At 46.9% G+C, this 12,881-nt stretch overlaps 1 protein-coding gene across 2 annotated transcripts in view; it reads right to left on the bottom strand.

Moving 5' to 3' along the window:
* PDIA5 (protein disulfide isomerase family A member 5) overlaps window positions 1-12,881 on the bottom strand; it is a 91,099-nt gene that overhangs the window by 66,114 nt on the left and 12,104 nt on the right. For both annotated transcript variants that reach the window (XR_008374861.1, XM_053564429.1), the window contains exon 2: window positions 1,866-1,992. Coding sequence is in view for 1 of the 2 variants with exons in the window: in XM_053564429.1 (XP_053420404.1) it covers window positions 1,866-1,992 (127 nt within the window). In the remaining variant the exon portion in view is untranslated. The remainder of the gene's footprint in view (window positions 1-1,865; window positions 1,993-12,881) is intronic.

Below are 12,881 nucleotides of genomic sequence, written 5' to 3'. Positions count from 1 at the left end.
ACACGTCTGAATTATGCCTCCATGGATGTCCTCTTCTCGTGTGGATAATGGTAGCTGTTTGTGAATACAGAGCATGCTGAGCCTTTCACCAAAGCGAACAAAAAGCATCGTTCAAGAGACATGCACAGAGTCACTCGGAGGAGGCACTCCCAGGAAACCATGGCCGGGGCAATAGGAGGAAGGCTAGATGCTGTGGAGGGGAAAAGCCATTGTCCCGTCCTTCTGACTAGGCTGGGGAGCTGGGCAGGGGGAGAGGGAAAAACAAAGCAGAGCCATATCAAGTACCTCGACCCAGCCTGCCTCTCAGCAGCAGAGAGGGTGGGAGGCAAGAAAATCCAGTTTCTGCTCAGAAAACTCAATGAAGGTCTCAACTCTGATGTAACTGGTATAAACAAAGAGGCAAGAAGGTAAAAGGATCACCCAATGATCAGAGACAGTCGTTACCCACGGCAGGAGCGCTCAACCCTGCCTCCTGCCTACAAGCTACCAACAGCAGAGCCCACTTCCCCTCTCTAGTTTCCCATAATGACTTCCCGGCCTCAGCTCCTCTGTCACTGCAGAATCAATATGTTTCTTCCTAGCCCCCATCACAGGAAATGAGAGGCAGAGGGCTCAGGGGAGCAGCTCTACCACCTACTAGCTGGCAGGCCTCAAACGAGTCAGTTATTCTCAGCTTCCATTTCCTCATTTGTAAACTGAATGTTATCTGACAACCTGCACCGCCTCCCTCGTGGCAAGGCAGCAAATGAGACCATATCATAAATGAACCTTGCAGAGTCTTTCTGAGATGATGAACTTGTAATACGGGGCCTACCCTGGTGAAGAAACGAAGTGTATTCCTTCACTGACAACCACTCCGACTCTAGGAATATCTAAGGGAGTGAGTGACATTTGCTCAGGGCTTATGCCCCAGACCTCCAGAGGCACAATGCTTCTCCCTGCCTCAGTTTCTCCCCCTGTCTTGACAGCAGAGAAATAGAAGTCACGTGCTGGGCTCCCAACAGCACACTCGGGACTGTGTGCCAGACCCTCCAGAGGGGAAGGAGCATTAAGTGGCAACGAAAACAGCCATGTGCCAGGGATGCCTGGAGGATGCGGGCTTCAGGAGGGACACACGTCCAAAGCATCCATCAGCCCCAAATGCCAATGAGTGTCAAGGCTGAGCTGCCAGGGAGAGATGTGCCCGGAACTGGCCCAGCCACTGGCTGCTGCTTCTCCAGGGCCACAGAAAACTTGGCATCCTTAGAAGCGGCAAAAAACACTTAACTCTGCTGGAACAACTTCAACAGAGTCAGCCGTTCACTCTTCGCTGAGGTTTCTGCCAAGAGCCAAGCAAATCTCTCTCCGTGTGCTATGCCCTCACCAGACTCAAGGTCAAAAGAGGGAGGACACTGCTCCTGCCTCCAGCAAAGCTGCCATGTCCCAAGCACAGAGCCCACTCCAGATGCAGTCTTGCTTTTGACCCCAGTGCAGGATAGATGGGCCAGGCAGGGCCAGGGCTGCCAGCCCGGGTGAATGCCTCCAAACCTGGGACCAATTCAGCTGGCACAGGCCAGCTCGGCCAGTTAATCAACAGCTCTGGTGGCGCTAGGCCTTGTGCCTGTGCAGGAAGACAGGTCGTCCGTCCCCTCATGTTCCTCTGTCCTCCTTCACACATGGCCTCTCCAGAGGACTTTTCCTAAAAATACTCATGAAAGGGAACTGAAATGACTCTTGGGGATCCAGAAAAGGCTGCCCGTGTCGTCTGAGCTTCTATCTTCTGGGGAGCGGACCCTCCCTGAGCAGCTTTACTCCTCTGCTCTGCCCTTTCCCTTCCATCCATTCCACCCTGCTGCAGGACCCCAAGGCCAGGAGAGGGCACTCACCAGATCTGGAGTAAAGTACCAGTACATTATTTCGGGTTCTGAGAAGTTTTTTCAAGTCCTTGGGGTCAGAGATTCTCTCGATGAGTGAGGAGACCTTTGTAGAGGACAGCCGAGTTGGCAGGACCACCTGGGGATCAAAGAGCCAAAGACTGTGAGCCCCAGCCCTGCTGCCCAGGGAAAGAATGGGAGCCCAAATGTCCTGCCCAGAGCAGATGTCACTTCCAGGGGATGAGGGCAAATTAACACTTCTCATAGCACCACATCTACCTCTTCACCTCCAGGGACACCTCCCAGCTCACTCCCTGGCTCCAATTTACCCTTCCTATCTATGTGTTTTTTGTTTTTGTCACCCAGCTACAGTGCAGTGGCATCATCCTAACTCACCATAACCTCAAAATCCTGGGCTATCACTCTTGCTCAGGCTGATCTTGAACTCCTGGTCTAAAGGAGTCCTCCCGTCTCAGCCTCCCAGAGTGCTAAGATCTCAGGCATGAGCCTCTGCGCCCAGCCTCCATGCACTTTTATTAGGCTGTATGGACTGCATATGCATATAGTCAGCCTTCCACATCTGTGGGTTAAACCAACCACGGACTAAAAATATTAGGAAAAAATACAATTAAAAATAACATACATTTAAGGTCATGCACAATGGCTCATGCCTGTAATCCTTGCACTCTGGGAGGCTGAGGTGGGTGGATTGCCTGAGCTCAGGAGTTCGAGACCAGCCTGAGCAAGAGTGAGGCCATGTTTCCACTAAAAGTTAAAAACTGAGACAAGAAGATCACTTGAGCCCAGGAGTTTGAGGTTGCTGTGAGCTATGACACCACTGTACTCTATTGAGGGCAACAGAGTGAGACTCTGTCTCAAGAAAAAACAAACAAACATACATTTAAAAATATAGTATACAGCTGCATTGGGTTAGGTATTAGAAGTAATCTGAAGATGATTTAAAGTATATGGGAAGATATGCATAGTCTTCCCATTACTATGCAAATACTATGCCATTTTATATACAGGACTTGAGTATCCATCTTTGGTATCCTGGAGGTGGTGCTTCTAGAACCAATCCTCCACGGATCCCAAGGGATGACTATATAAGCATTCTGCATTGTTACCCATCAATCAAGAGCCCCCTGAGAGGTCACCGGCTTTTCTACGTGTTACGCCACATGCCGTACACTGGGAGAACATGAAAATGCCATCACATCCAGAAGCATCAAAGCGTAAAATACACAGAGAAATAGAATCATTCCTTAACTTTTAGGGTGGAAATGGATGTGTGAGAGGGTTTTAGCTTTTCTCACTCAGCCCAGTGATCTCAGGAGGCCAGGCAACAAGAAATGAGCTGATTCTCCCCCAGAGAAACCTGGAGAACTTTAGGAACTAGAGGTACCAGGCATCTCTGCAGGCACAATGGAGAGCATGCTGAAAGCAGTGGGGAGGGGCTCGGGGATAGACGTCTGAATAAGGAGCAGACAAATCAGATTCCTTCATCCAGCCTGTGCAGCTGGGCAATAGCCCTTTGTCCACCAGGCAGAAGCCAAGTGGGTTACTATACAGAGAAAATGAGTAAGAGGAGTCCCGTTGGAAGACACCAGGCAGAGGGTGGGAAGATGGCCCTCCGAGAAAACAAGGGGACTAAGGGCACGTCCACAAACTGAACCTGGAGATCACCCACTGCTGCGAGCTCCCAGCCCTCAGCCTGTCCCTTCGCTTTCTCAGAATGCTGCCTGTCAGTGCTGTTCCTTAGGCAAGAAATTAGAGAATTTTCTCTGGGGAAATTGAGGAACACAAAAACATAATCTGAAGATAGTTATTTGGAGATTTTGCAATGATACAATTGAGTTCCTGCTCAAATCTCCACTGGGAGACTCTCCCAGGGAACAAGCACTCCCTCCACTCCCTCCTCACACTCACAGAGCCACGGATGCACACGCTCCACTCCCTCCTCAGACTCACAGAGCCACGGATGCACACGCCAGTGCCCTGCTCCTCAATGCAGCTGGCTAACCAAAGTTACCAAGTAACTTCTGTCTCAACACAAAAGACAGAGACCCAAACAAACCAGTGCAAAGACAGAACACAGAAGAAAACAGAAAGTACAGAAGAAAACAACAAAATTATAATTGTTCTCTTAGAAATAAAACAGCACCCCCATAAAATAACAGAATGCTATGAAAAAGAAATATTAAAAAAAAAATCAAGAAAAACTCTTACAAAGCAATATTATCACAGAAATACTTAGGATTGGCAGTAAAATAGAAAAAAATTTCCTAGAAAATAAAACAGAAAGATAAGGAAATAAAAAGGGATATGAGATAAGAAAATTAAGAAAATGGACCCATTAAGTGCAAGAATCAAATTTAAAGGAACTCTAGAAAAAGAAAAATAGAGAGGAAAATAAATAATCTAAAATTCAAGAAAATGTCCCAGAAACAAAGGATATGAATCTCCAGTTAAGAGGGCCCAGGATCATGAATGAAAAAAGACTCTCACTAAATCACATCAGAGAAAACTTTCAGAACACTGTTGACAAAGAGGGAGTTTCTAAAAATTTCAAAGAGGAAAAAACATCACATACAAAAGATGAGGAGTCAGAACTGGCATAAAACTGCTCATTAGCACACCAGAGGACAAAGAAGCACTCTCAAAGAACACGATTTCCAAATGGAATTATATTACCAGCCAAACTAGCCATCGATCATGAGACTACATTTACTTGAACAGACTAAAGATATTAGATGTGCAAAAACTACCACCAATACACCCTTTCTTAGGAAATACTGGAACCCATGTCTATCAAAACAAGAAGAGAAAAATGAGGGAGACATGGAAGCTAGGAAAGAAAAGAGCCAACAGAAGAAGGAGGCAAGGAGAATTACCATGCCAATTGTGAAAAGAAGGCCCAGGAGAGCAATTTTTCAGCAGCCTTCAGAGCAACCAAACCAGAATGGAACAAGAATCGAGGTGGAATGAAGGAATGTGGTCAATACAAAGAAGTAACTACAGATTATTCAATACACTTGGCTTGATCATATTGAGGAAATTTAATTTCTGCTAGAAAAAAATTAAAAAAGAAAAATAATCAGACCAAAGCTACATAGCTAATAAGGAAAGCCAGGATCTGAATTACAGTCTCTCTAATTTGAAACCCCCACTCCCACTGCCTTCTCAGTCCACTGCCTCTTTGCACCCAAAAGTCCTGAGTTGAATCTGAGCTCTACCACTCAATAGCTAAAATGCCTGGCAACGTCACTCAACCTTTTAGAGGCTTGGTGGTGACTCATGTCTAATATGGAGAGATAATACCAGCCTCATGGGACTGTTGTGAGGATGAAATGGGATCACTTATTGAACGTGCTTTATAAATCATAAAGCACTCTGATAGTATCAGTTACCATAATATATAACACAAATTTCCATCTCAGCAAACTGTAAGATTGAAACATGACCATACTGTAGTGTTTCTAAATATAATCTGCATTGGAATTCAAAGCTTCCTTCTCCCCAGAGTAAAGCCATCAAGGGGTCAGTTGAGGACTTATTTCTCCTTCATTCTACCCTTCACTCTACTTCCTTCATTCCAGAGCTGCATGTAACACCCAAGGACCCAATGCCTCTATGCAGACCAGCTTAAGGGCTTGCCAAAAAGTATACTGAACATTATTATTATATGTTATCCTACTTTCCTTAGTGAGCTTCAGACTAGAAAGTCCACAGCTCAAAGCACATGATGGGGGGGGGGGAGAATAATCAGTTAGAACAACACATCGACTCTCTGCTGTTTTTAATCCCTAAATAATCTGACCAGTCAAGAAAAACAACTGCCCTGGCCCAGGGCTTCAGAACTCTGACCTACATGCCAGCACCTCCAGAGACAGGCAGGCCCCTGCGCACAGGCACTCAGGTGAAGGGCAGACAGGAGCAAGGGTGAGGCTAGCACTCACCTGCAGCATGGTGTGCAGCTGGGCCGTAGCCACAGCAAAGTGCGTACAAGAAAATCCACAGAGCCTGAGGCTCGTGGCATAACCTCAGCTTCCTTCCTACAAAACCCAGTCAACCCCTCAGGTCATCTAACCACGGGCCACCTGAGATTAAACAAACCACTCTCCAGCCAGCCACCAAAGCCTCTGGCCCAGTGCTGAGTGTATTTACTTTGCTTGAAAACCACCAGTGGACAGAAGCTGGGGTACACACTGGGCATCTACCAGACAGCCTGGTTTCAAAGCCTCAGGAAGAGTTCATCTCCTCCTATGCTCACTCCCAGCCCCAAGATTAAGAACTCTGGAGGACACGGGGTACAGCACAGGGCCTGGCCCATTTGAAGCCCTCAGGCAGTGTTTGCCCATAAACATGACAAATGACACTTGTTACAGAACTCCTGATCTTTGCAGAGGTCACCCACCACCAGCATGTTGTCAGATGAGTCCACAGCAGCTGGACTCTTGGGGGAGGGTCCAGAAAAGCCCACAAAACCAGAGTGATCACAGGGCAGTGAGGCCTGGGTTGGAGCATGGGGGGAGAAGGCAGAGGGGCCAGGAGGGGGTCTTGAAAGCCTGGCTCCAGGACTTGGCCTGGTGCAGGGAGCGAGAGGGAAGCATCACTGACAGGTTAGCATGGGAATGAAGGAATGAATGTGGTACTGTAGAGACTCATCTGGCCATGACCTCAGACTGGAAGCAGCCCAGGAGGCTGGAGGTGGAGGGTGCAGACGTGCAGCTGTATAAAGGGAGAGAAATGGGTACATGCAGATGCCTCCAGGGGAAAAACAACAAATTCAATGACTATTCACGGTAAGCAAGGAAGGGAGAGAAAATAGTGTGAAGTGACTCCCAGGATCTGGGCTGGGAGACGGGAACAATAGCTAGAGAGAGAAGAATGGAGAACGAAGAAGGCTTTTCCCTCATAAGGGGGAAGATGACAAGGGGCTCAGGTTTTGGACACGTGGACAATAAGGCATCAAACACAGGTATCCTCAGGGTGTGGGGTGAACCAAGACACATGAGAAGGTCCACAGGCGGAGATAAGTCCAGGAGGAAGAAGGAGCAGTTGAGGAGAAGGAAGGACGAGGAAGGTGGTGGGGAGGCTGCGTCAGCACAGACAGGCAGGAAACACAGAGAAAAGTGGGTGATCCACAGGCAGGCTGAGCGGGGACAGGCTGGGAAAGGGCCATCCGTGAGAACGTCAGTGGTGGGGGGCGGCAGGGGTTGGCAGCCAGACTGCCAGGAAGAGAAAGAACATCGGCAGCAGGAGCTGCGGTGACACGGGGAGTAGCAGGGAGGTGCTGTGGGTTGGGAGAAGGAGGGGTTGTTTCTACTGAAGACCAGGGCGTGCTGGCGTTTGCAGGCACAGGAGAAGCAGGATTTGCCTATGGAGACATACTCTGAAGATCTGAGAGCAAGAGAGGAAAAATCATCATCGGGAGAGGCAGACCCCAGGAAAGTCCAAGGAGCGGGGCTCAAAGAGCTAAGATACTAATGAGGCTTCTGAGACAGGAAGGATGAAAGGCCCCTGTGTCTGCTGCAGACAGACCTTCACCCAAGTGGGGAGGGTGAGGCAGCCCTGGGGAGGCCCTTTCCCCTTAGGCCTCAAGGGGACTCTCCTCTAGCCACTTAACATTCCCCTTCTCCTCCTCCCCAGTCTATTTTAACCTTTCCAAGAAGCATGAGCTCCTTTCTTTTCTTAAGATGTAGCCTTGGAGCCTCACAGAGCCTTCCTGCAGACTTCATAAGTCACAACCCACAAACCTTGATAACAAAAACTCCAGCAACAATAACAATGTTAATGATGCACAAACTATCTGCTCCTTTGTCAAGCCCTCAGGGGGGAAAGGGCAGGGTTTCAGAAGTGCTTCCAAAGCCAGCCATGGTATTGTTCCTGGGCTTGGCAGGCTCTTTACATTCTAAGGCGATCACTCCAGAAGTAAAGGAGAGAAAAAGGATGCCCTTTGTTCACCATGCAAACTCCTTCTGACCTTCTCCAATAATTGCTTTCTTTCTGCTCACCAACCCTCAGCTTTAACAGTATTTACATGGGGCTGAGCTGCGCCCCCTGGCTGGGCTGAGACCCATAAAACATGTCCCTGGTGCAAGGCAGGACCCTGCTGGGAAGGACAGCTTCCCCCTCTTCTGCTGCTGGGAAACAGAGGTTGCCAAAGACAGGTCCTGCCTGGATCTCTGACCCACCCCCTTTCAGAACACTAGCCCTCCCTCCCCCAACCCCTCTCCCAACATCAGTCCCTTTGCACCCCCAATCCCTCCCCTGCCCTGGTACAGACTCTCTTCAGTGCCCAGAGTGCAGGCAGAGGTCGTCACTGCCACCCTCGCCAAGGGTGGAGGTTTTGGGGTGGAGGCTGAGTTCTCTCCCCATCTTCTAGACCAGACATACCATCACCCTGCTTAGAAACCAGCTCTCTTCTCCTCCCTCCCTTTTCTTCCAGGCACCACAGAAAGAGCATTGGCTTTGGAGTCAGACAGACCCGAGGTAAATCCAGGTGCCACCGGGGACAGCAAGAAGACCTCGGGCCTGTTACTAGACCTGAGTGTCACCTCCCCACCTGTATCAGTCAATGTCTACCATGCAGGGTCGACTCAGATGGGGGGAGGACAGGGAACATAATAATCATGGTGAGATTTATTAGTGAGACAGCCACAAGTGGCACAAGAACAACAATTAAACGGGACCACCTCTTCCTCTCCAGGGCCTGTCCGCAGTAAGGCAGAACAGCAGGTCCAGGCAGGAAGGAGCGCACACGTACACACATTCAGCATCAGAAAACCTGGAGCCACGACCAGCTGCAGGGTGACCTACAGCAGGAGGTCACACTGCACATTTAGAGTGCTCTTCCCAGGTTTCATGCCCATCGACTCATTTACCCCTTGCAATATCTCAGCGGCCGGACACTCACCTTACCCTACAGATGAGGACACTAAGGCTCAGAGAGGATAAAATACTTACAAAGGTCACACAATAAGCAAGTAACAGAGCCAGAACTAAAACTCAATTCTCCCAACTCCTGGCCAGATGAGGCCTGTCTGTCTTAGCCCTGCAAGCTCCCTGGACAACAGCAACAGATGGCACAAGACAAGCAGAAAATGAGCACATCCTTCCTAGGCAGAGCCTGTCCAAGCAACCAGGAGAAACCTCCATCTCCCAGAATCCCAGGGCAAGGAGGGTCCCAGCAGGGCTTCTCACTAACTGTTTTTGGCAAGTCCAGAGGATCCTAGAGTCTGCCAAGGATTCAGGGTCAGGTGCACGAAGATCCTAAATGTGACAATGAACCCAGGTGTATTCCCAGGCAGCGACTGTACAGGAGTGCGTGCTCCTTCCCACCTGGCTCTGGACCCCTTCACCCTGCCCCACTCCGCACATGTTAACATAACACACACACACCCCTCTCTTCACTCAACCTCACTTAATGAGGCTGGTCCCCACCCACCACACCGGCCGGCTGGGAAAACAAGCAGGGAGAACAGTCCTCGCCACATTACACCTCAGCTTAAAAAAGCTCCTGTCTCTGGGGTGCGTGCCAGCACACTCACATTCTCTATAACCAGCAAAGCCGGCTGTCATTACAGGTTTACTAGACAATGCACATCGTGAAGTCAGAGATATTCAATTATATAAAAGCGGCCTGCGAAAGGTAGAAGATTTGGGGACAGAAGTTTAACATTTAGGAAAAAGGGTGGAGGTGGAACTTGACCTTTTTTTCTCTGTCACCTGAAAAAAAAAGATACCCTTCCTATGTTGGGAGCTGTGAAGAACTGGTTTAATTTAGTTTAACCCACATTTTGCTCAAAATAGTTTTGAAATGTCAGACTCTAAAAGTCTAGACAAGAAGCTGGTGGTAAAAGGACTCACAGAAAAGGTTAAAAACAGATGATGGCCTGAACCTAAGGTCGGAGAACTTGAGCTGGCTGAAAATTGAGAGCTCAAGGTTTGGTGGAAAAGAGTACTGTGCCTGGACTCAGAAACCCAAGTTTTGCGCTGACTTTGATAGTTGATAGTAGCTGGCTGTGTGACCCTGGACAAGTCATCTCTCCTTCAATCTCTCTCTTCCTCTATAAAATGGAGAGGATGAGAGTGATTTCCAAAGTCCTTTCTGGCCTCAACATTTGGTAAACCTATTCTGTGACCACTACCAGAGAAGTGCTGTGAAGTAATTACAACATTTGAAGAAACCACTGAGTTTCCATGGGTATGTGGCCACCTACAATAAAAGCCTCACCTCTCAGTCTCTCTTGCACCATCTGTGGCCATGTGGCTAAATTCTAGCCCCTGTAATGTAAATTCAAGCATTACAGGGCAACTTATAGGGACTGTCCTTGACATCTGGTACGAGTCTTCTTAGTCCTCTTCTCATACCTGCCAGCTGGAATTTGGACAAGATGGCTGGAACCCAAGCAGCCTCCTTGAGACAAGGAAGAGAAAGGGGCTTATTAAAGATGTGGAGTTAACAAGATGGAAGACACCTGGCTCCCTGACACCAGAGAGGGATGTGCTGGCCTTGGAATGTCCTTCTCCAGATTTCTACATGAGAGAAATAATCTTTTTAAGGTACTATCATTTGGGTCTTCTGGCACATATGCAAATATACCTTGAGTACTTACGAAACTAAAGCTTTAAGCAGAAAAAAAAATATTAACATCTGTTCCAGTTGGAATATTTCAAAGTGTCTAAAGTACCAAATCATGCATTATCTTTTGATAAATTATTTATAAGGAAGGAGACAGAGAGACTATCAAGGGAGTAATTTACCCTATGTTCCTCCTAATAACTGGCTCTTTATTGAGTATCTTGGTCACTTGGTGAAGCTACCTACACATGAAAGGACAATTAGCTGGGAACACCCCAGTTTCCCTACCCTAGCGCTTTTCTAGTAAAGGGACCACGGCAGGAGACCCAGAGGGCAAAATATCTCATGCAGTTCCTAGGTTTAAGTCAAGCTGGTGGGTTTCCCTTACACTAAGGGAATTGGTTTCAGAATTTCTCACATACCATCTCCAGCCTCCAGAGCTAAGGACTCAAAATCTCCTGAGACTGCTCAAATCAGTGGGACCAGAAGGTTCTGAGAATTCAGTATGTTAATATGCAGAAGTCCGTGTCCTCTGCCCTACCCAGTTCATCTTGTATAACTCCAGGCATTAGAAAGTTTAAATTCTTCCCATTCCCATGTCCATCTGTCAGCCTATCACACTCTATAAAGACAGCAGCACATCCCCTCTTCAGAGTCTCCAGGTGAAACATCTCAATTCCTCACAAGTGCCCTCAAATCCCTCACTCAACCATCTCCCCTAGACACAGCTTATCCTGATGCTGGGGGAGCAGCATGACACAGCTTGAACAGAGTAATATGCTGTATTGTACCATAATTTCTCTTTAGAAATAAATGTCTGTGCTTTCATAATTTAAAATACAGGAAATTAATCTCAATACAACTCCTCATTGGTAGGATACAGTTTAAAAAAAAAAAAAGGTTGAGAAACACCTATAGTGAATCTCTTAAAACAGGGAGCCCAACTGTCGTACACTGAGGGCAATAACCTAAACTAGTATGATTCTTTTGGGAAGGTATTTGGCACAATTTAACAAGTATCTTAAAAGTATTCATGCCATTCACTTGGTATTTCCACTTCTGGGAATTTGTCCTGAGGAAATTAGCAGAGGTTCTGACCCAGATGTGAGTCACACAGTCCTGCTCATAAGAGTTAAACCCTGTAAACAACTGAAACGTCCAAGAGCAGGGGAATAGTTACACAAATTAGAACAAACCACTCAGAGAATATTATAGCCATTTAAATGATGCTTTTATTAAGACAATGCAATGCAAATTGTTCGCTTCAATGCTGTTTTTATTTTTCATTTTTCTTTTTAGGCAAGTATGGAACAAAGTTAATTGAGGAAGAGAAAGGTAGGTTTACAGCATAAGAAGAAGATGTAGATACAGGTTTATAGAACAAGATAACTTTCGCCACAGATAGGGCAAAGAGGCAAAGGGGCCAATGCTGAGTTTTTTAAAAAATAGAATTCAGGGTGGCACTGTGGCTCAAGGGGTAGGGCACCGGCCCCATATACCGGGGGTGACGGGTTCAAGCCCGGCCCCAGCCAAAACCACAAAAAAAGAATCAAAATATACATGGTATGACCACAACTATAAGCAAACAGTATTATGCTCAGAAAAAGACTGGAAGAAAAAACGTGCACCATAATAAGGAATTGTCCTTGGATAGTTTTTATTCTTCTCCTTTATTTTTCTAACTCATCATCATAAGCCTGTCCAATTTAAATATTTAAAGAAAAAAAACTGTCACCATTTGGGTACCATTATGGAAATAATTAACAGCCTCAAAGTATCTCCCCACCAGAAAATATAACTTTATAGTGAAGAAACAGGTGGAAACTCCCTTAACTAAGGGACCAACGTTAGCGCCACCAGTGATGGGTCAAATTGACGTCAAGTGCCTCTTAATATAATGAATTAATGGAAACATCATCAAAAACCAAATAGAGGGAAATTCTTCCAAAATGTCAAGGTTGCAAAGACAGAAGTCTGAGGAACTGTTCCAAATTAAAGGAGACTAAAGTATAGAAGGACAATTACATGCAATGTGTGATTCTGGATTGGGTCCTGAACCAAATACCACCTTCCTGATTTGGTCATTATACTGTGGTTACGAAAGAGAATGCCCTTGCATTTTAAGAAATACTGAAATATTTCAGGGGGCAAAGGAGCATCTTATATAAATTTGACATAGAGAGAGGAAGAGCACGGTAAATCAAATGTGATAAAATATTATTATTTGTAAAACTGCATAAAGGGCATCCAAGAATCCCTTGTATTCTTCCCATAACTCTTCTAGAAGTCTGACAGTATTTCCAAATAAGTTAGGGGAAAAAAACTTACCCGAAAGAGGCCAGCCACAGTGGCTCACACCTGTAGTCTTGGCACTCTAGAACGCCAAGGCAGGAGGATTACTTGAAGCCAGGAGTTCGAGACCAGCCTGAGGAACATAGCAA

The sequence above is a fragment of the Nycticebus coucang genome, chromosome 16 (genome assembly GCF_027406575.1).
Source record: "Nycticebus coucang isolate mNycCou1 chromosome 16, mNycCou1.pri, whole genome shotgun sequence".
Classification (NCBI taxonomy): domain Eukaryota; kingdom Metazoa; phylum Chordata; class Mammalia; order Primates; family Lorisidae; genus Nycticebus; species Nycticebus coucang.
This window is presented reverse-complemented; position numbering and strand designations above follow the sequence as displayed.